The sequence below is a fragment of the Tachyglossus aculeatus genome, chromosome 23 (genome assembly GCF_015852505.1).
Source record: "Tachyglossus aculeatus isolate mTacAcu1 chromosome 23, mTacAcu1.pri, whole genome shotgun sequence".
Lineage (NCBI taxonomy): Eukaryota > Metazoa > Chordata > Mammalia > Monotremata > Tachyglossidae > Tachyglossus > Tachyglossus aculeatus.
The window spans coordinates 26,984,315-27,008,014 of NC_052088.1; the positions used below are offsets into that span (position 1 = coordinate 26,984,315).

General features: G+C 40.0%; 1 protein-coding gene across 1 annotated transcript in view; it reads right to left on the reverse strand.

The window, feature by feature from the left end:
• KIAA0825 (KIAA0825 ortholog) overlaps positions 1 to 23,700 on the reverse strand; it is a 330,993-nt gene that overhangs the window by 192,268 nt on the left and 115,025 nt on the right. The window contains exons 17-19 of the mRNA XM_038765660.1: positions 22,485 to 22,706; positions 19,627 to 20,035; positions 11,470 to 11,629 (exon numbers count right to left, since the gene is read on the reverse strand). Coding sequence (XP_038621588.1) covers positions 11,470 to 11,629; positions 19,627 to 20,035; positions 22,485 to 22,706 — 791 coding nt within the window. The remainder of the gene's footprint in view (positions 1 to 11,469; positions 11,630 to 19,626; positions 20,036 to 22,484; positions 22,707 to 23,700) is intronic.

Sequence of the window (23,700 nt, forward strand, 5' to 3'; positions counted from 1 at the left end):
CGACTGACTGAATGAATGAATATCTTTCCTTCCCAGTTCCAAGGGCTTAAACAAAAGCCTCCTAGAATTCTGATGGCACTCTGATACAGAAGCAACATGGCTTAGTGAAAAAAGCATGGGACTGGGAATCATAAGGACCTGAGTTCTAATCCCCGCTCCTTCACATGTCTGCTGCGTGACCCTGGGCAAGTCACTTAACTTTCCTGTGCCCCTTAACTTCTCTGTGCCTCAGTTACTTTATCTGTAAAATGGGGATTGAGACTCTGAGTCCCACGTGGGATCTGGACTGTCTCCAACCTGATTAGCTTGTATCTTCCCCAGCACTTTAATATATAATGCCTGGCACACAGCATGCGATTAACAAATACCATAAAAAATGTCTCTCCTTTGGAAGCCCTTCTGTATTCTCTATCCCAAGCGGATAGAAAATCATTGCCCAGTTTGAATCATTGCTCCCTTTGATGTCTCCCACCCAGTTAACGAACCCATAAACTACAAGAAAATATTCTGCTAGAAATGAGAAGTAACAGTAGCACTACTAGCCAAAATACTGTATCCTCCCCACCTACCCCTACTGAAAGCTCACCTCCTCCAGGAGGCCTTCCCAGACAGAGCCCCCCTTTTCCTCTGCTCCTCCTCCCTTCCCCATCACCCCAACTCCCTCCCTCTACTCTATCTCCCTTCCCACCGCACTTGTACATATTTCTTATTCTATTTTATTAATGACGTGTATATTTCTATTAATCTATTCATTTAGCTCTGTACACAGTAAGCACTCAATAAATACGATTGAATGAATGAAATTCTGGTACTTTCTAGCTGGTTAAAGGACGGGGTTACAGGGTTTGTCATGTAGAAGGGGCAATAATTTGTGGCCCCAGACTGAGCCCCCTTTTTCCTCTCCTCCTCCCCATCTCCCCCACCCTACCTCCTTCCCCTCCGCACAGCGCCTGTATATATGTTTGTATGGATTTATTACTCTATTTTACTTGTACATATTTACTATTCTATTTATTTTGTTAATGACGTGCATTTACCTTTAATTCTATCTGTTCTGACGACACCTGTCCACATGTTTTGTTGTGTGTCTCCCCCTTCTAGACTGTGAGCTCGTTGTTGGGTAGGGACCGTCTCTAGATGTTGCAAACTTGTACTTCCCAAGCGCTTAGTACAGTGCTCTGCACACAGTAAGCGCTCAATAAATACGACTGAATGAATGAATTGATGCTACTGATGCCTGTCTACTTGTTTGGTTTTGTTGTGAGCCCTTCTAGACTGCGAGCCCCTTGCTTGGTAGGGATTGTCTCTATTTGTTGCCGAATGGTACTTCCCAAGCACTTAGTACAGTGCTCTGCACACAGTAAGCGCTCAATAAATACGATTGAATGAATGAATTAATATCCCTCTCAATAGCCCAATAATAATGATAATTTCTGTCTATTTGTTTTGTTTTGTTATCTGTCTCCCCTTCTAGACTGTGAGCTCATTGTTGGATAGGGACCGTCTTGTGGCTCAGTGGAAAGAGCATGGGCTTTGGAGTCAGAGGTCACGGGTTCAAATCCCAGCTCTGCCAATTGCCAGCTGTGTGACTTTGGGCAAGTCACTTAACTTCTCTGGGCCTCAGTTAACTCATCTGTAAAATGGGGATTAATACTGTGAGCCCCCGTGGGACAACCTGATCACCTTGTAACCTCCCCAGTGCTTAGAACAGTGCTTTGCACATAGTAAGCACTTAAAAATGCCATTATATATGTTGCCGATTTGTACTTCCCAAGCGCTTAGTACAGTGCTCCGCACACAGTAAGCGCTCAATGAATACGACTGAATGAATGAATGAATAATAATCGTAGTAATTCTTAAGTAGTCCCCATGTGCCAGGAACCAAAATAGATTTAACACAATTAGATCACATATATCCCTCTTCCATTTGAGGTTTACAGTCTAAGGGATGGAAGTACAGATATTGTATCCCCATTTTACAGATAAGAAAACTGTAAGACAGAGAAGTTAAATGGTCTGTCCAAAGTTACCCGGCAGGCAAGTGGTAGACCCAGGTTTCGAATCATGGTGTGGCGGATAGAGCACAGGTCTGGGAGTAGAAAGTCACGAATTCTAATTCCACCTCTGCCACTTGTCTGCTGTGTGACCTTGGGCAAGTCGCTTTACCTTGCTGTGCTTTGGTTACCTCATCTGTAAAATGGAGATTGAGACAGGGAGCCCCACGTGGGAAAGGGATTGTGTCCAACCTGATTTGCTTCGATCCACTCCAGCACTTAGTAATAATAATAATAATAATAATAATAATGGCATTGTTAAGCACTGACTAAGCACTGTTCTAAGCGCTGGGGAGGATACAAGGTGATCAGGTTGTCCCACGTGGGGCTCACAGTCTTCATCCCCGTTTTACCGATGAGGTAACTGAGGCCCAGAGAAGTGAAGTGACTTGCCCAGAGTCACCCAGCTGCCAAGTGGCGGTGCCAGGATTAGAACCCACGACTCCAAGCCCGGGATCTTGCCACTGAGCCACAGTGCCTGGCACTTAGTAGGCACTTAACAAAATGCCATGATTATTATTATTATTAAGGTCTCCTGACTCCTAGACACATGCACACGAACAATTTCTTCTGCAAGAACATAGGGAAGGATCATTGGGCCATCGGCCAAGTAAGAGGGAAGGGACACGGTTTAGCAGCTGATGGGGAGCAAAATGGGTGCCTAAAAGGAAACACTGAAGGGCATCCAGTTAGTATGGAAAGGGCTTATTTTCCCTTCCCAAGATAATCAACTGGAAAGGCCTTGCGCACATTTGCTGTAACTTTTCAAAGCAGCAAGGAAACCAGCAAATGCTGAACTGAAAAAAATCATCGAAAAATTTGGTTGCCCTGGAAATGAGCCATGTGACAGAGATAAAATGAAATGACTTTAACAAATAATTAGGAAATGAGAGAACGACATTTTACAATGTACTATTTCCTGAGAGCTGAAGACATGCTTTGAGATTACAGGACACTATACATCATCTTTGTGGGCACAATCTGCAGATTTCTGAATGAGAACATTCAGACCTAAAATTATCAATATGGTGTAATTTAGATCAAGTATTTAAAAGAATACCCTCTGCATATAACAACAGTGATACCTCTGATTTATGAAATACCCACTGCCTCTAATTTAAGAATCCCCACTTTTTAGATACATTAGTTAGAACCCTATTTTCAAATGGAGAAATAAAAGTTGCTCCAATGTCTCAGGGAGCACCATGACACTGCTGTACTTCTACAGGAACAGAGCAGTGAGCAGTGGCTAGGCAAAATGTTGAGTGTGGTCACGTGAGAATAATTAACTGTTGGTCCACTACAGCTCATGTTCTACCGTACATTTCGGTAAAAAATGATCCCCTTATAGAAATACAGCCACAGAGCAGATACGTGACTGCTTTAAATCACATGTATCCTTCTCAAGGAGCTTAATTACATGCAGTTGGATTCTGCTCCAGAACATAATTTACAGCCAGAACTGTAATCAGGGATCAAACTTATATGAGACTTAATCTAAAAGGAAGTTAAGTGGCAACTCACAATTCATTTGAAGAGACAGTCCACCACTACATGCAGGCCCATTCTACTCTGCTTATAAAGACACGAGCTGAGTAACTGAGTGACAATTGTCGGTATGAATTTTATGCCTCCTGATCCTCACTTCAAAGCTCTATGCATATTAGACATACATATTAGAGAAGCGGCGTGGCTCAGTGGAAAGAGCATGGGCTTTGAAGTCAGAGGTCATGGGTTCGAATAACGACTCCGCCACATGTCTGCTGTGTGACCGTGGGCAAGTCACTTAACTTCTCTGAATCTCAGTTACCTCATCTGTGAAATGGGGATTAAGACCGTGAGCCCCACGAGGGACAACTTGATCACCTTGTATCCCCCGCAGTGCTTAGAAAAGTGCTCTGCACATCGTAAGAGCTTAACAAATGCCATTATTATTATTATTATTCCTATATTTCTCAGGAGGGTTGGTTGAAAACGTTCAGTACTTATATGCACTTAACCAAAAAAAAGAAAGGCTTCTATAATTCTCCTTATGCACTGTAGAGAAGGAAAGGGAAGAGGGTGTCTCTTTATCATCCATTCTCTATTCCATTTCTCACTTCGGCCCAGACTTCCACTTGGGTGCGATACCATCAGTTAACCGTTACTGAGCACTTAGAAGGTACAATGCACTGTACAAAGCTCTTGGGAAAGTAATGGACGGGGACTGCGTCTGTTTTGTTGTTGTATTTTACTCTCCCAAATGCTTACTGCTGTGCTTTCCACACAATCGATCATATTTGATGAGCTCAAAAATAGTAGAACAGAGGTGATAGACATGTTCCTAGCCCACAATGAGCTTACAGTCTAGAGGGCGAGGCGGACATTAATATAAATAAATGAATTGCGGATATGTACATTATCATCATCATCATCAATCGTATTTATTGAGCGCTTACTGTGTGCAGAGCACTGCACTAAGCGCTTGGGAAGTAAAAATTGGCAACATATAGAGACAGTCCCTACCCAACAGTGGGCTCACAGTCTGAAAGGGGGAGACAGAGAACAAAACCAAACATACTAACAAAATAAAATAAATAGAATAGATATGTACAAGTAAAATAAATAAATAGAGTAATAAATATGTACAAACATATATACATATATACAGGTGCTGTGTGGAAGGGAAGGAGGTAAGATGGGGGGATGGAGAGGGGGACGAGGGGGAGAGGAAGGAAGGGGCCAGTGCTGTGGGGCTGAGGGAGGGGTGAATAAAGGGTGCGAATCCCAAATACGAGGGCAGAGCAGATCAGGTGGGAGGAGAGGAAAAGAGGGCTTAGTCGGGGAAGGTCCCTCGAAAATGTGTCTTCAAAAAGGCTTTGAAGGTAGGGACAGTAATAGTCTGTAGGTTATGAAGAGGGAGGGCACTCGAGGCCAAGGCAGGATGTGGGCGAATGTCGAAAGTGAGATATATGAGACTGAAGTACAGTGAGTAGGTTAGCATTAGAGGGGCAAAGTGTGCTGGGTGGGTTGTAGTAAGAGACCACAATTCAATGTTCTGATTATCCCTGGAAGCCAAGTCATTGGCTCTACACTGGCATTTTCCCTGTGTGCATGTTTTAATAACCAAAAAACTCTTGTGCTGGTCAGAGGCAGCTGGAGAGCATGCACCAGAAAAGTCAAGTAAACACCTCCTGTACACTGAAAGTTCCTCGTGGGCAGGGATTTTGCCTACCGACTTGATTATATTGTACTTGTACATTGCATATTGTACTTGTAGAGAAGAAGCGTGGCTCAGTGGAAAGACCCCGGGGTTAGGAGTTGGAGGTCATGGGTTCGAATCCCAGCTCCACCACTTGTCAGCTGTGTGACTTTGGGCAAATCACTTAACTTCTCCGTGCCTCAGTTACCTCATCTGTAAAATGGGGATGAAGACTGGGAGCCCCACGTGGGACAACCTTGATTACCTTGTACCTACCCCAGTGCTTAGAACAGTGCTTAGCACGTAGTAAGCGCTTAACAAATACCAACGTTACTATTATTATTATTACTTTTCCCAAGGCTTAGTACAGTGCACTGCACAAAATAAGCTCTTAAAAAACAAGGATTAAGTGATTAAGTGACCTGTATATATGTATACATGTTTGTACATATTTATTACTCTATTTATTTTACTTGTACATATTTATTCTATTTATTTTTTTTTGTTAATATGTTTTGTTCTGTTGTCTGTCTCCCCCTTCTAGACTGTGAGCCCGCTGTTGGGTAGGGACCGTCTCTATATGTTGCCAACTTGTACTTCCTAAGCGCTTAGTAAAGTGCTCTGCACACAGTAAGCTCTCAATAAATATGATTGAATTGATTCACTGAGTGATTCAAGACCCCATGCTCTTTCCTGTCCTGACTTTCCCCACCCCAGCCATGCCCATTCTGGGCCATCTAAAGGGAAATTTATTTGCAAATGCCTTGGATTCCCATACCTGGTGGGTTGTTCTCCCACTCATTCCAGGTGCCAGGCACATAACTGGACCTGGGATTGCCTCAGAAAGCCTGGTGAATCAGACTCAAAATAAACTCTCATTACTGGGATAAAATCCAGTTGTCTATGGTCCAAGTCTGAAAGGATGATATCTTAAGATAGCTCAAGATAATAAGTGTGGCATTTGTTAAGCACTTACCGTGTGCCAGGCACTGTACTAAGCACTGGGGTGGATACAAGCAAATCGGGTTGGACGTAGTCCCTGTCTCACATGGCGCTCAGAGTCTCAATCCCCATTTTACAGATGAGGTAACAGGCACGGAGAAGTGAAATGACTTGCCCTAGGTCACACAGCAGATAAGCGGCAGAACCGGGATTAGAACTCATGACCTTTGGACTCCCGGGCCCATGCTCTATCCACTATGCCATGCTAAATCCGTTTAGTATTGCTAAATACTGTCTTACTCTAAAGGATCATTTTTACAGAAGTATGTAATGGATTCTTGGCCCAAGCTTTGAGATTGTTCAATCTTCCAAAAAAACAGGCACTTTGCCACCAGTTTCAAACTCAACTTCACTCATGAAATTCCTGTTTTATGTAGAGGATACTTAAATGTTTAACTAACAGCTTGGCAGTTTTCAGTCCTGCAACCCTACTTTAATTTCACTTTTGAAGTACATTAATATCTTAAAAATAATGCCAAAACACTAACTTGCATATGGTGAGTGACTTTTGCCAAGTAATTCAATTACTGAAACTTACATATTGTGAGGCTTTGACTGCTACTACAAACTTTTATTTTCGTTTTTGATGACACTATGAGATACAATATAAGGTACAAAATATGACTGCTTATAATAATGATAATTGTGGTATTTAAGCATTTACTATGTGCTAGGCACTAAGCGCGGATGTAGATTCGGGATAATTAGGTCTCACATGGGACTCACAGTCTAAGTAGAAGGGAGAAGAGGAACTGAATTTCCATTTTTGCAGATGAGGAAACTGAGGCACAGAGAAGTTAAGTGACTTGCCCAAGGTCTCACAGCAGGCAAGTGGCAGAGCCAGGACTAGAACCCAGGCCCTCTGACTCCCAGAGTAATGATCTTTCCATCAAGCCACACTGCTTCTCTCATGAGATGTTTGTTGATGATGAGAATATCTGTAGTCTCCACTTCTGTCTTTAGACTCCTTTTATTTAGTAAACAAGGACTTATTTGTGGCAATGGATGGTATTTAATGAGTGCTTATCGTATTCAGAGCACTGTACTAGGTGTTTGCCTAATTGGTACTTGCTAGTCTTTCTGGACCCAGAGGCCTAAGGGTAGCTGTAATAAAAATAAAAACAAATCTGGGAAAAAATGCATTTGCATGTGTTTCTCATGGTCATTAGAAATCAATATTATCACATTTTACCGCTTCTTCCATAATTTTGCCTATGTCCATAAAGTATGGGCTATTGTAAATTTTCTTTACAATATCCTCTGTTTCTTCTTCTTCCAATTTGACTCAATGCCCCTGCAAAATTGGTCTTTCTGGCCTGCTGTACTGACCATGTCATGCCCTCCTCAAAATTGTCTATTTGTTCCCCATCATCAAGGTCATATCATTCATGCTCAATTTCAGGGTCTTGCACCATTTCATTCCCATCTTTTTCATTTCCCCAAGCTCCATTCACACACGTCAAACCAGTCTCCTTTCAATGCTCCTGATCCATCTTTCCACTCTTACCTTTGTTCCCTCTATCTCTCTTTCAATTTCTAACCACACATCTTGTATCAATACCTTACCTACTCCTGGAACAACTTCCATATTATGAACTGTCCTCTAGTCAGCTCTCACCTTAGCTCTAGAAGATAAGCAGCATGGCCCAGGGGAAAAAGCATGGGCTCAGGAGTCAGAAGAACTGTGTGACCTTGGGCAGGTAACTTAACTTCTCTGAGCCTCAGTTACCTCATCTGTAAAATGGGGATTAAGACTGTGAGCCCCACGTGGGACAACCTCGTATCCCCTCAGTGCTTAGAACAGTGCTTTGCACATAGTAAGCGCTTAACAAATGCCATTATTATTATTATTATTATTAATAATAATAATCCCACCCCTCGACTTGCCTACTATGTGACTTTGGCCAAGTGACTTAGCTTCTTTGTGCATCAGTTTCCATTTGTTAAAATGGGGATTAGATACTTGTTCTCCCTCCCAGTTGGGCAGTGAGCTCCATGTGGAGCTCCAGTGAGCTGTGTCTGATCTACTTACATTGTATCTATCCCAGCACTTTGGCACAATGCTTAGCACATAGTAAGCATTTTAAAAACCCCACAATTATTATTATTATTACAACACACTGTTCTCAAAAAGAGAAACCACTTCATGAACATGCACTTTTCTAACCACAGATAATAATTTCTAAAAAAGGAAGCATGAGATGGCCGGGTCCAGACAGTCTTTTGGTTAACAGTGACCCATTTTAAATTAGTTCTGCCAAGGGGATTGGGGGGAAGAAAAAAAAATAACTATGTAACTCAGGAAGCAAAAGGACTAATAGTCTACATTTCAGAAATCACACTGAAAAGGAAAGATAGCTACACACATCAATCAATTAATGGTATTTACTGAGTGCTTACTGTGTGCAGAGCACTGAACTACCTGCTTGGGAGAGTACAACAGAGTTGGTAACTCAGGAAGCAAAAGGACTAATAGTCTACATTTCAGAAATGTAGTCTACATTTCAGAAATCACACTGAAAAGGAAAGATAGCTACACACATCAATCAATTAATGGTATTTACTGAGTGCTTACTGTGTGCAGAGCACTGAACTACCTGCTTGGGAGAGTACAACAGAGTTGGTAGACACGTTCCCTGCCCACACCGAGCTTACAGTCTAGAGGGGAAGATAGATATTAATATAAATGAATTCATTCACTCACTGTGAATGAGTGTACTGTACTAAGTACTGTACACTGTACTAAGTGCTTGGGAAGTACAAGTTGGCAACATATAGAGACGGTCCCTACCCAACAACGGGCTCACAGTCTAGAAGGGGGAGACAGACAACAAAACAAAACATGTGGACAGGTGTCAAGTCATTAGAATAAATAGAAATAAAGCTAGATGCACATCATTAACAAAATTAATAGAACAGTAAATATGTACAAGTAAATTATAGTAATAAATCTGTACAAACATATATACAAGTGATATATATATACACACACACACACACATATATCACCGGTATATATGTGTACATATATATGTGTGTGTATATATATATGTATGTGTGTATATATAGATGTACGTGTGTATATAGATAGATAGATAGATAGATATATGTGTGTCTATATATACACATACATATAAATGAATCACAGATATGTCCGTAAGTGCTGTGGGGTTGAGGTTGGTGTAAATATCGAATCCTTAAAGGGTACAGATCCAAGTGCATAGATGACCTAGAAATGAGAGGAGTTGGGAAAAGGGGGTTTAATTGGGGAAACTTCTTCCGGAGATGTGACTATAATAAGGCTTTGAAGGTGGGGAGAGTGGTGGTATTGGCGTATATGGATGGGGAAGGGGTTTCAGGCCAGAGAGAGGATTTGGCGGTGAGGGCAAGGAATGTGTCCCTCAACTCTGTTATATTGTACCCTCCCAAGGGCTTAGTTCAGGGCTTTGTATAGAGTAAGTGCTCCATAAGTACGACTGATTGACTGATTGACCGAAAGGGGTCAGCGGCGAGATAGACCAAGTCGAGATTCACTGAGCAAACTGGCACTAGAGGAGCAAAGTATCCTAAATGTGCTTTTTTTGAAAGAAGAATAAGAACCACACCATAGAAATGTGTGCTCTGTGAATCTTTGAAAGATTCCTACTTGAAGGACTTGACAACAAAAAACTTCTCATCATTGGCTTGAAAGTATTCCAGCCTCCAACCTCACCTTGCTTCTCTTCTTCTACAACTCAGCCTGCCCACCTCGTTCTTCTCACTGTGCCGCCATCTCACCTGCCTCGCCACCGACCCCTGGCCCGCTTCCTACCTCTGGCCTGGAACGCCCTCCCTCCTCAAATCCTCCAGACCATTACTCTCGCTGGCTTCAAAGCCTTTGAAGGTGCATCTCCTCCAAGAGGCTTTCAATCAATCAATCAATCAATCGTATTTATTGAGTGCTTACTGTGTGCAAAGCACTTACTAAGCGCTTGGGAAGTACAAGTTGGCAACACATAGAGACAGTCCCTACCCAACAGTGGGCTCACAGTCTAAAAGTCCCAGAGTAAGCCCCACTTTTCCTCATCTCCCACTCCTTTCTGCATTGCCCTGACTTGCTCCGGTTGCTCTTCCCCCTTCTCCCTGCCCCACAGCACTTATGTAATCTGTAATTTTATTTATTTATATCAATGTCTATTTATTTGTATGGCCGTCTATCTCCCTCCCCCCCGCCCAGACTGTGAGCTCACTGTGGGCAGGGATTGCTGTATGTTACTCTCCCAAGTGCTTAGTACAGTGCTCTGCACACAGTAAGCGCTTAGTAAATATGATTGAATGAATGTACGTCCTATTTCTTCATGGAAAAATCTAATGCTGAAACATCAACTGTTTGAATACAATGATATGCAGGATATTAATATAGGGTTTCAGATCCCTAAAAAGTATATTTTTGAATATTTTTGAAATGCCTTTTTGAATATGTGGGGCATTAACTGAATGCACATTGTCAATGTAAATTTAAATTGAATTCCAGTCGATTTATAGTTATGAGTGGATAATGTAATTAAAGTAATAATCTACAATTATCTGACATAAGCCATTGATCTTTCATTTAGATGTTTGACCCTAGATATACATATGCATATACACACTTGACACACCTAGACGATAAACAGTCAGTGAATAATTTCTTCCAGGAAAGTTATAGTAATAATAATAATAATAATGGTATTTGTTAAGCCCTTACTATTTGCAAAGCACTGTTCCAAGCCCTGAAGGAGAGGTGGTTCAACATTATCTGAAATTTTAGAGTACAAACAATTCACTTGCCTACCATCACCATCAATCGTATTTATTGAGCGCTTACTATGTGCATCCCTTACTACCAGGGATGTTCGTTCTTCAATGACAGCTAGTGATTGACTACAACTTGTCCCTTTTAAAAATATCAGATTTTCAGCATCGCTCTTGCTAGCCCAGTCATCTACAAGAATAAATCTGAGGTCTACGCTGTACGGATCTGAAGAAAGTTTATGAGGCATATTACTGTATAAAGTGGATAAATAAAATCCACGTTGTTTCAGTACAAATGCAGAACAGCCGAAACCAAAGAGATTCCATTATAATGCTATATTGAGTTTGGTATTGACTTTAAGAAGTATTATCACCTCCTTGACTAACCCTTGGCTGCCAGCAGACGCTGCTTCAGGCCAGTACACACCTAATTGCTCGGTAAAAAGGCCGTTTCCTTACCTCATTGAGCCGGATGATGTGATAAATTTGCCTCAGGTACTCGCTGCCACCTGGTTTGTGGCAGATATCCAGGACCATCATGCTTATTTTCTGCTCAGTCAATTCAAACGCTATACTTTCCTCTTCTAAGGCTGCGCCTTCTCCTGCTGTCATAAAAGCACTAGAATAAAGAAGGCATAGAGTAAATATCCCTAATGCAGAGTCGGGAAGACTACAAAATCAAGACAACGCAAAGGCTCACTGTGCATCTGAGGGTTCAAATCACTGTAAAGATTTGGCCTTGCCGAAGTTTTGACATCTCACAATGCTGTTTATCAAAGTGTCTGGAAATCTGAGCTACCGAGGCAACATGGTAAACACCTAAGAAAATGTTAACTATTGAAAAGTTTAAAAAAAATTGCTTTCCTATTTTTACCTAGAGAACATTTTCAAATTAGTACAACTGTTGAAACTGCTGTAATCCTAAAATGAAAACGCAAAACATTTCATTTTAAGAACATCCAGGAAACTCATTTTAGCACAGAAAATCTCTGCTCCTCGAAATAGCTTTAGAATGAAGTCTTTTGTAAAATTCCGCTTTACCTGTCGTAGCCAGCATTAAAGGCTAATTAAAGTGACAAAAAGGGTAACCATTACACTAAATATAGTCTACACACTTCAAATCTCAGAGTACTTCCCAGTCGATATTTCAAAGTGGTCTTATGATACTTGTTGCTTTTTTAAAATGTATGTTCTTTCTTCTCTGCCACGCGTTCCACAGAATTGATCACTCCACTCATTCTTGTGGTATTTCTTCCTGGATGGAAACCTACCACTCAGGCATTTATCATAATTGTCTTTCTGAAGCAGATTCATTTATTATTATATTTGTTAAATGCTGGGGTAGCTACAAACACTGTTCTAAGCACTGGGTAGATACGAGTTTGCTAATCCCTGTCCCACATGGGGCTCACAGTCTAAGTAGGAGGGATAACTGGCATGGAATCCTCATTTTTTACAATTGAAGAAACTGAGGCAGAGAGAAGTGACTTGTCCAAGGTCACTCAGAAAGCAATGGGCAGAGTGGGGACTAGAACCCATGCTGCTTCCCAGAGGCCATGGTGCTTTAGGGCCCTCATCACTTTTCCCACTTGACTGGGGAAGGAAACTTGGAAACTTTAATCTTAAATTACACGTCTCCAGTAAAATTGACTGACACCACCTTAAATGAAACTCATGGAAATCTAATTTTCTTACTACATTTACTCTGTGAGTCACACTGAGCCTTTGGATGGTTGTAATCTCTCTCAAAGAGATTCAGGGTTTGTCCAAATTTCCGGGCCTATTTTACTGTGGTGTAATCAGGTGTAGGTTGCAGTTTGCTATTGAAACTGGACCCCGATTATAAAATTAGTTCTGCTTAAAGTTGTTGATAACCTAAAGGCAGAAAGAGCACACAGCTGCCAGATACTAAAGCTGGTATTGCTTCCACATGTTGCTGCACATACTTGGGAGTAAATAATTCCAAACATTCTATATGCTGCAATCATCATTTTGGGTAAATAGAGGCAAATCCTAATCTCTCTGCTGCATTTCAAAATGCACTCCAAAGGAACCTGCTTTTTTAAGAATAACAGACTACTTCAAGAATACTCTTTATATGCTGCAATCATCATTTTGGGTAAATACAGGCAAATCCTAATCTCTCTGCTGCATTTCAAAATGCACTCCAAAGGAACCTGCTTTTTAAGAATAACAGACTACTTCAAGAATACTCTTTATACGCTGCAATCATCATTTGGGGTAAATAGAGGCAAATCCTAATCTCTCTGCTGCATTTCAAAATGCACTCCAAATCTCTATCTATCTATTCTGCTTTTTAAGAATAACAGACTACTTCAAGAATATTCTTTTTCAAGCCCAATGCAGGTCACAAACTAAATTTCTCGTCAGGCTCCCTTTAGGTTGACATTGAAAAAGTCGAGGCCCTCTGGCAAAGGAGTGGATCAGTGTCAGCACCCGAATTGTATCCTTTCCTGTCCATCACTGTGCAGGTGAAGCAGATGATTGGATTCAGTCAGTGCTGTGATTAATGAGTTCCTCTCTGGATTTGGGACTGCCTATCAATCATGTCATTAGGGAGAATGTGCCCTGAAAGAGGCAGACCTCAGCCAAGGAATAACTGCATTCATCTTAATCTGTATATGCACCCAGCCAGCCAAGTCAGGGTCACCATGATGAAAAACAATAATCTCCAACTCGACAAATTACTTTGCAGCAACGGACATTTCTTTACTTTTTGGGCTATGTGTTCTCCAGAAGCTAAGTTGACTGTTTACAGCTTGAGTGTCACTACAAAGTGAAGGTTATTGTAATGAATAGTAATGCTTTCGGCCAGTCGACGAGACGGGCGATGCATATGGCTACCACCTTTTCCACTGAAGTTACTTTCACTATTTTAATAAACTCATAGCTGAATCTCTGGGTAGAAGCCGGAGGAAAAAAATATATATTCAAGTAATACCGTGTAGATCCAAATAATCCTGGTGCAAAGCAAAATGACATAGATTATCATCAAAACACTATTCATTTTTACTTATATTTCTGCATTTTCATTTTCTATAAACACCACAGCCACTACTGATGTTATATATAGATGTCTTAAGCATTATATTTTTTCCTCAATGGACATATAAATTAATTTTTAATATATTTATATTAATTTATATTAAGTTTTTATATACTTTAAATACATATAAATGTACACTATACATTGTAAATTAAATTATCAAACTGTAGACCATCCATTTTTAATATTAAACAATCAGGAGGGAATAAAACAGTCGAAGAAATGGAACACCTAAAATTGGACTGTTGGCTGTTTAAATAAGACTTTTGGTTAATTTTTTTTTTAATTTGAAGCACTGGGGTATATGTTGTGGGGCTTTTCTTGAAATAAAAGGGAATTGTGATTTCTACTGACTTATTTGGGCTTTTAGAGAAATATGAACCAAAGGTTTAATAAATCCTAAATCCATTTTAAAAATCTTGATGGTAGTTAAATATTATGGACAATTGCTAAAAAATACAAAAAATAAGACAAATTATACAGTTGATATCATTTTGGGAGGTGGTGGCTCATAGAGAACCAGCGTGTTCATAGAGAAGCAGCGGGGTTTAGTGGAAAGAGCATGGGATTGGGAGTCGAAGGCTAATCCTGATTCCGTCACTTGTCTGCTCTGTGACCTTGGGCAAGTCACTTTAAAATGAGGATTAAAGCTGTGAGCCCCACGTGGGACAACCTGATTACTCTGTATCTACCCCAGTGCCTAGAAGAGTGCTTGGCACACAGTAAATGCTTAACAAATTCCATCATTAAAATTCATAAAGATCAAACTCTAAGGAAAAAAATCTATAAAAGGAAATGCCAGCAAGGAATACGGAGTCCATCACCTTGACATAAATTATTAAATTGACACTTTACTGCTTATAAACTGGCATAATCAGGAGAATGATAAATTAAACAACATAACTATAATCACTTCTACTATTCTTATTCTCCCTTTGTATTGTCACTATTACCATGGATGAGGATATCTAGCCTTAACTTTACTGCTTATAAACTGGGCATAATCAGGAGAATGATAAATTAAACAACATAACTATAATCACTTCTACTATTCTTATTTTTCCTTTGTATTGTCACTATCACCATGGACGAGGATATCTAGCCTTAACTCGGATGAGGATCTCCAGCCTTAACTTTCAGTCATTGGATTAGAGGTCATAAATTGGTATTGAATGTGAGCCCATTGTTGGGTAGGGACCATCTCTATATGTTGCCAACTTGTACTTCCCAAGCGCTTAGTACAGTGCTCTGCACACAGTAAGCGCTCAATAAATAGGATTGAATGAATGAATGAATGCAGATGTAAAAATTAAGAAGGTCTGTCAATAATAATCAGTGCTTACTTGATAGTACTACTACCTATTGTTACTTAAAATAATAATAATGATGGCATTTGTTAAGCGCTTACTATGCACGAAGCACTGTTCTAAGCACTGGGGGGGATACAAGGTGATTAGGCTGTCCCATGTGAGCCCCACAGATACCATTATTATTATTATTACTATTTTCAACAATCTATTTTTAAGGGGATAGCTTATCTTCTCTGTATTCAGCAAAATACTTGAAATAAAACAAATTAAATGTCACGACCCATCAATAAGTCACAGTCTTGATCCCTATTTTACAGATGAGGCAACTGAGGCCCAGAGAAGTTAAGTATGTTTGGTTTTGTTCTCCGTCTCTCCCTTTTAGACTGTGAGCCCACTGTTGGGTAGGGACTGTCTCTATATGTTGCCAACTTGTACTTCCCAAGCACTTAGTACAGTGCTCTGCACACAGTAAGCGCTCAATAAATACGATTGATTGATTGATTGATTAAGTAACTTGCCCAAAGTCACACAGCTGACAAGCGGCGGAGCCGGGATTAGAACCCATGACCTCTGACTCCCAAGCTCGTGCTCTTTCCACTGAGCCACATTGCTTCTCAACATTACTATTTATTGTGAAAACAAAATTCCTGCCCCTCACTAAGCTAGTACCGAAAACATTCTATATTATAGTTGTTTGGGAAAAACACAATCCTAAATTACTATATTAACCTTGAAGATTACCACCAATAACAGGTAATTATCAATGCAGCAACTGTTTGAAAGGTTCCTGCAAGCTAATTTTTAAATAAATGGAATACAGTTAAAAAGCAGTAAAAGGTGGTTCATTTGGTCTCCATACCCAAACTACCTTCTCTTGTCGCACAAATTAACGCTGTCAACTGCACCCTCCCCACTGAACTCAACTCCTTCGCTTCCCTGTCCCTTCGCCAATCTCATACCACTAACTGGCAGTCTTCGATCACCTCCACAGTAGGCTTTCTCTGCTCCAGTGCACAAAGTGCAGAGTGCTTTTGGCAGAAATCCAGATATCTCACCTGTTTTACTCAGCCCTCTCCTCTGCTTGGTGACATTATGTCTCCATCCTTATTGAGTCCCATGCCCACCGCCCGCACCAGCTGTTTCACACTTTTAACTCCCTCCACAACTCCCCTGCCCTCCCCCCATCTCTTTTCTTAATGGCCTGATCACGTATTTTACTGTGAAAACTGAAGCCATCAGCTGCACTGTCCCTAAAATCTCTCCTGCTCCTCTCCAGTCCCTTTTTTGATTTTCCTATCTTTCCCTGAAATTCCTCGAGGAAACCTCCCACCTATTCTCAAAAATCGACCTCCATCCATTCATTCAATCATATTTATTGAGCACTTACTGTGTGCAGAGCACTGTACTAAGCACTTGGGACTTTGACCTTTACCCCATCCCTTATTAGAACATTTGCCCCTTCCCTTTCTTCTTTTTATGACACTTGCTCAGCGTTTACTACATGCCAAGCACTCCACTAAGCTCTGAAATAGATACAAGTTAATCAGGTTGGACACAGTCCATGTCTTACATGTCGTTCACAGTATTAATCCCCATTTTACCGGAAAGGTAACAGGCACAGAGAAGTTAAGTGACTTGCCCAAGGTTACACAGCGGAGAAGTGGTGGAGCTGGGAGTAAAACCCAGGTCCTTCTGCCTCCCAAACCTTTGTTCTATCCACTAGGCCACACTGCTCCTTCTCTCCCTGACCACCATCTTCAACTGGTTGATTTCCAGTGGCTTCTTCCCCATTGCTTTCAAACACGCTCATGTATCCTCTATCCTAAAAAAACCCCTCTCTTAAGGGGTTAGGAGTTATCCAGTTATCACCCAGTCTCTCTTGCACCCTTCTTTTCCAAACTCCTTGAGCAAGTTGTCCTCACCTGCTGCTTCCACTTCCTCTCCTTGACCTTCCTGAAGCTGGCTTCCACCCCCTCTTCACCCCAGGGAAAGTGGAGAAGGGAAGAAAGCAGGAAGGTCAGTGGTGTATTCCACACTCCAATAATAATAATAAAAATAATAATAATGATGGCATTTATTAAGTGCTTACTATGTGCAAAGCACTGTTCTAAGCGCAGGGGAGGATACAAGGTGATCAGGTTGTCCCAACCACATCACTTTCCCACTTCCAAAGCCTTCCTAAAAAGTCACCTCCTCCACAACTGTGTTAACTTTTCCTTTCCTATTTAGATTTTGGCTCCTTACCAATTGTATATTTGACCGCCTAACACTGAAAGCGCCTCAGTAGCAGCAGCTATCCTTTACTTCTATTGCATCTTCCCAATCAATCAATCAATCAATCATATTTATTGAGCGCTTACTATGTGCAGAGCACTGTACTAAGCGCTTGGGAAGTACAAATTGGCATCACATAGAGACAGTCCCTGCCCAACAGTGGGCTCACAGTCTAAAAGGGGGAGACAGAGAACAGAACCAAACATACCAACAAAATAAAATAAGTAGGCTAGAAATGTACAAGCACAGTATTCTATAAACATGGGATGCCCAATAAATGGGGTGGGTGAGCCATTCATTCATTCGTATTTATTGAGCGCTTACCGCGTGCAGAGCACTGTACTAAGCGCTTGGGAAGTACAATTCGGCAACATATAGAGACTGTCTTTGATGATGATGGCCCTGCTACTTCTGCTGCAGGCTTTGCTCTGGAGGTGGCCAGCAGAGCTCCCTCAATGCACTTTTGACTTTCAGAAACTGAAAAACCAAATTGTAGTGGCAGGGATGGCATAGGAGGGGTAGTGGGAGCAAAGGAGAAGGATTTGGGCAACATTCTGCCCTGCTCTGATTTGTCTCATTTGTCCCTGGAGCCACCTACATTACAAAAATGCTTATTATTTCATAAATCAAAGCAAAACCCAGAATACAATATATAAGCAGCATGGCTTAGTGGAAAGAGCACAGGCTTGGGAGTCAGAGGTCATGGGTTCAACTCCCGGTTCTGCCACTTGTCAGCTGTGTGACTTTGGGCAAGTCACTTCACTTCTCTGTGCCTCAGTTACCTCATCTGGAAAATGGGGACTAAGACTGTGAGCCCCACATGGAGCAACCTGATCACCTTGCATCCTCCCCAGCGCTTAGAACAGTGCTTTGCACTTAGTAAGTGCTTAACAAATGCCATCATCATCATCATTATTATATATATTTCCTAAATTCAATTTCCATACCAAAACCCAATTCCATTACATTCTAGTTGTCCATTCATTTACTGAAAGGGAAAGACTGCAAATTATCTTCAAATTACCACTGATTTACTAATTAAACATTTTTAGTTGAGTACTAACTAGTGTAATGCTCCAAGGTATCAACTATAGTTTAAATTTTATCGAGGTAATGAATTTAGAAGCAGCATGGCTCAGTGGAAAGAACATGGGCTTGGGAATCTTCTAGACCGTGAGCCCACTGTTGGGTAGGGACCATCTCTATATGTTGCCAACTTGTACTTCCCAAGCGCTTAGTACAGTGCTCTGCACACAGTAAGTGCTCAATAAATACGATTGAATGAATGAGTCAGAGGTCATGGGTTCTAATTCCGGCTCCGCCACTTGTCTGCTGTGTGACCTTGGGCAAGTCACTTAACTTCTCTGGGCCTCAGTTACCTCATCTGTAATAGACTTATTACTCTATTTATTTCACTTGTACATATTTACTATTCTATTTATTTTGTTAATGATGTGCATTTAGCTTTAATTCTATTTGTTCTGACGGCTTGACACCTGTCCACATGTTTTGTTTTGTCCTCTGTCTCCCCCTTCTAGACTGTGAGCCCATTGTTAGGTAGGGACTGTCTCTATATGTGCCAACTTGTACTTCCCAAGCCCTTAGTACAGTGCTCTGCACACAGTAAGTGCTCAATAAATACAACTGAATGAATTAATGTAAAATGGGGATTAAGACTGTGAGCGCCACGTGGGACAACCTGATCATCTTGTATCCCGCCAGCGATTATAACAGTGATTCACACAGTAAGCACTTAACAAATACCATTATTATTATTATGCCCAACAATCTATTTTTAAGGGGATAGCTTATCTTCTCTATATTCACCAAAATACTGGAAATAAAACAAATTAAATGTCAGGACCCATCAATAAGCTTTGTTTGCTTTGTAGTTTCCTCTGTGAATGTGTCTGTATGAGCCAGGTCAAGGAAAATCATCATTTTTAAATTATTAAATGCTCTTACCATTCTGTGCTCAATTTTCTTGCTTTTAGCAACTGGTTTTCAATCCAGTTGGGTCCTTGCTGCTCAATTCTCTCGATAGATTTCTGGATCACTGGTTTAGGGGCATTTTGTTGCTTCCCCAAAATGCTTTCCAAACATTCACATACTAAACTGAGTTTCTCTTTGCTCCATCTGTCAAGTGTGGCACCTGTTAAAAGTTCTACGGTGTTTCCATCCTCAAACATCCGACGTATAATTACAATCAAACTCCAGACGAGCAGACCAGCTTTCTTTAATTCAACCAAGTTTTTTGACATTTTCCTCTCAGACAGAAAAAAGAAGTACTTAATTGGGGGAGGCAAACATGCAATCACTGTAGGTAACTTGCTGATTACAATAGCTGCTGCCTGGGCTGCAAGCCTTGTGAAGCCTTCAAAAATAAAAAAAAAAAAGAAAGAAAAGAAGGGATGATTAACATTAACATTTTACTTCTATCACAGCCCTGTTTTGAGGTTTGCATGGGGATGTCTAATTTTTGTGGGAAAACTGTCGAGGAAAAAAAGGGCTTGACATCATCACGTAGTATTCTTTCTGGATGTATAGTTCAAAAAAAGTCCAAAAAAAGCAATGTTTAAACAATATTGAAGGTTTTTTCTACAACAAAGAAGCAAGATAATTCAGAAATATGATTTTAACTCTTTACTAGGTTTACAGTTCTAGCTATAGGTAAATTATACAAATATAATTGTATATAAATTATACAAGGTCTTTAACTAGTTGTCCTGAGAGTTATATATACACTGACGACAGAATAGAGAAGCAGCGTGGATTAGTGGAAAAAGCCCAGGCTTTGGAGTCAGAGGGCATGGGTTTGAATCCCATATCAGCCACTTGTCAGCTGGGTGACTTTGGGCAAGTAACTCAACTTCTCTGTGCCTCAATTATCTCACCTGTAAATTGGGGATGAAGACTGTGAGCCCCATGTGGGACAACCTGATAACCTTGTATCTACCCCAGCGCTTAGAACAGTGCCTAGCACATAGTAAGGGCTTAACAAATACCATCATTATTATTATTATAAATTAGGATAACTTCAAAGTAATTAGCTTTGAGCTCTTCTTAAGAAAAGCACATATGAAACCAAAATTTTATCTATATTAGTTGGAATAATGACACTGAAAAGTATCCACAATGAAAAGGTATAGGATATTCCACAGTATTTACAATTTTTGATATTCTCCCTTAAATCCAAAAGGTAAGGGAAATCCCTTATGATAAGAGACTCTTTTTCTTCGTGAGATTTTGAGATATGCCATTTTAAAAGCCTCAGGAACTGGAGGAAATCCTTTATATGCGTAAAATTCATCCACGACAGAATCAAATAACCTGTTCATTCAAGTGGTATTTCCTATGCTATTTAAGTCTGGCCTAGTAAAGTCTAGTGAGTTTAAATTGTTGCAGGGAAGTAGAGTAATTTCAATGAAAAGGTTGCTTTATGGGGGAAAAAAAATCCAAAACATTCTATAAAAAGTCAGACTAATTTATCTATTTGGAAGTTTGCCAATGAAGCTAAGTCGATGAGGGAAAATATATTTGCAAACTACAAAGTGGTTGCAAATATATTTGGAGGTCCCATACTGTTGGGGAAATAGAATTTACTAAGTGTAGCTGTAGCCCAGTGTTCACTGCTTTACGGAAAGCATATTTTCTTTCATTCACTGAAAAATCCTTCTTGGTCCATGGAGCTTTAGTGCATTCCAAAGATAAAACACTTTTGACTTTATACATTGTCATTTTATGAATTCATAAAGGCATGAGATACGAAAGATTCAGAAATCAGAAGAAAGGATAGATGACAACAACTTTTAGACAATGGGAGACTTTATGTCACGATAACCTGACATTTGCTGATTTCAATTAAATAGGCTTTTCTGGATTCTGGGGCGGTTTAATAGGATTTGGACAGAATTAAAGCATTGATAGGAAAGGTCACAGAGAGAAAGAAATTTGATTTGAGTTCTCAGTGTAGCAGAGCAGCAAAGAACCAAATACTTTTCAGATTCACACAATGAAGTCATCATGGAGGAGAAAGAAGGTGGTCTTTTCATCTGACTTTGGAATACTGAGTATGGGTTTTGGTACCCTAAAGCTATAAGCAAATTGGTTCAAAGACTGAAAACTAAATGACTCACAGCAAGGAACATGTAATTTATTAGGAGTGATAAAATGGTTTAAATATGTATAGTAAATTAAATAAGTAAAGAATATTGTAATAGGTTGAAAAGGTAGACCAGGAGGTAAAGAAAAAATTAAACATAGATGTACCCACATGAATAAAACAAATAGTGAGACAAAACTCTTATAACATGGATATACATATTTTCCCAGGAAATAAAACCATACATAATGAAGAATTCTTGCATTTAGCAGGAACTGTTGGAAAAACACAGTTTCTCAATCATATCTAAAATAAAAATTTAGATATCACTGGAAATTATGAGATCAAATTAAGGGAAATAAAATTCATAACGAATATTTGGTATCCGGACACATAGGTTGAGGAATAGTCTTTTAAAAGAAACCTCTTCAAAGAAATAATGTAAGAAAATGAAATCACTGCACAGGTAGTCAAACTAGATAATAATCCCCTAGGCCTTTACATTTCTAACTATTCCTTATATGATTCGAGCTGTACCAAATCAGTATGACTTCTTGAATTTATATTTATACCTTGATATTTAGTAATACCAATTAATCAGGCTTTCCAATTATCTATACCCTCAATAAAGAGAAAACAGTTATTCTAATAGACAGTAAGAGCTCAATAAATACGATTAATAATAATAATTTACCAAAGAATACCATTTAAAGTCACCTACCTTTCTTAGATTCTTTCACCACTTTAGGAACATAATCCCATTCTTTTGGGATCGTCTCAAGCAAACTTTCAGGAAGTGTTTGCTGATACATTCCATAATTTCCTTTTGCCTTGCAAAAATCCATCAGAGAAATTATCTGCTTCACTATATCCTTGACTGCATCAATCAACAACAATTTCAAGCATCTTATGACCTCTGGCTCAGGCTCCTTGCAACTTGTAGCTTCAAAACCAAAATAAACATTTCATGACTATCTGGGCTTGGACAAATAGTAAATTAAGATATTTTAACTGGATGGAAAAAAATGAATTGCTGATATCCAAAATCTGGATTACCCTATTTGGAGGGGCATTCCAGCATTATAATACTATGTTACCTGGAAAACATATGTTGTATTTAAAATTTCAGAATATCTCTCTGGGTGAAATTTTAGATGGAAAATTCCACTTCATATTATTAGTACTACTATATTTTGAATTTAATCAAATTATTAGTACTACTATATTTTGAATTTAATCAATCACGAGAACCAGCAATGCCTACGCAGCCCACAGCTTCATAGGGTGAAAGAATATCATAAATAGGGCCTAAAACAAGGTTTATTTACTCTACCTCTTCTTTTTATTGCTTCTGTTTAGCTTTTAGGGGACTCTAAGATAATAATAATAAGAATGATGGCATTTATTAAGTGCTTACTATGTGTAAAGCACTGTTCTAAGCTCTGGGGAGGTTACAAGGTGAGCAAGTCTTAATCCCCATTTTACAGATGAGGTTAGTGAGGCACAAAGAAGTTAAGTGACTTGCCCAAGTCACACAGCTGACAATTGGTGGAGTCGGCATTTGAACCCATGACCTCTGACTCCGAAGCCCGGGCTCTTTCCACTGAGCCACACTGCGTCTCTAAGATCATAATAATCAATCAATCCATCAATCGTATTTATTGAGTGCTTACTGTGTGCAGAGCACTGTCCTAAGCGCTTGGGAAGTACAAGTTGGCAACATATAGAGACAGTCCCTACCCAACAGTGGGCTCACAGTCTAAAAGGGGGAGACGGAGAGCAAAACCAAACATACTAACAAAATAAAATAAATAGAATAGATATGTACAAGTAAAATAAATAGAGTAATAAATATGTACAAACATATATGCATATATACAGGTGCTGTGGGGAAGGGAAGAAGGTAAGATGGGGGGCTGGAGAGGGGGACGAGGGGT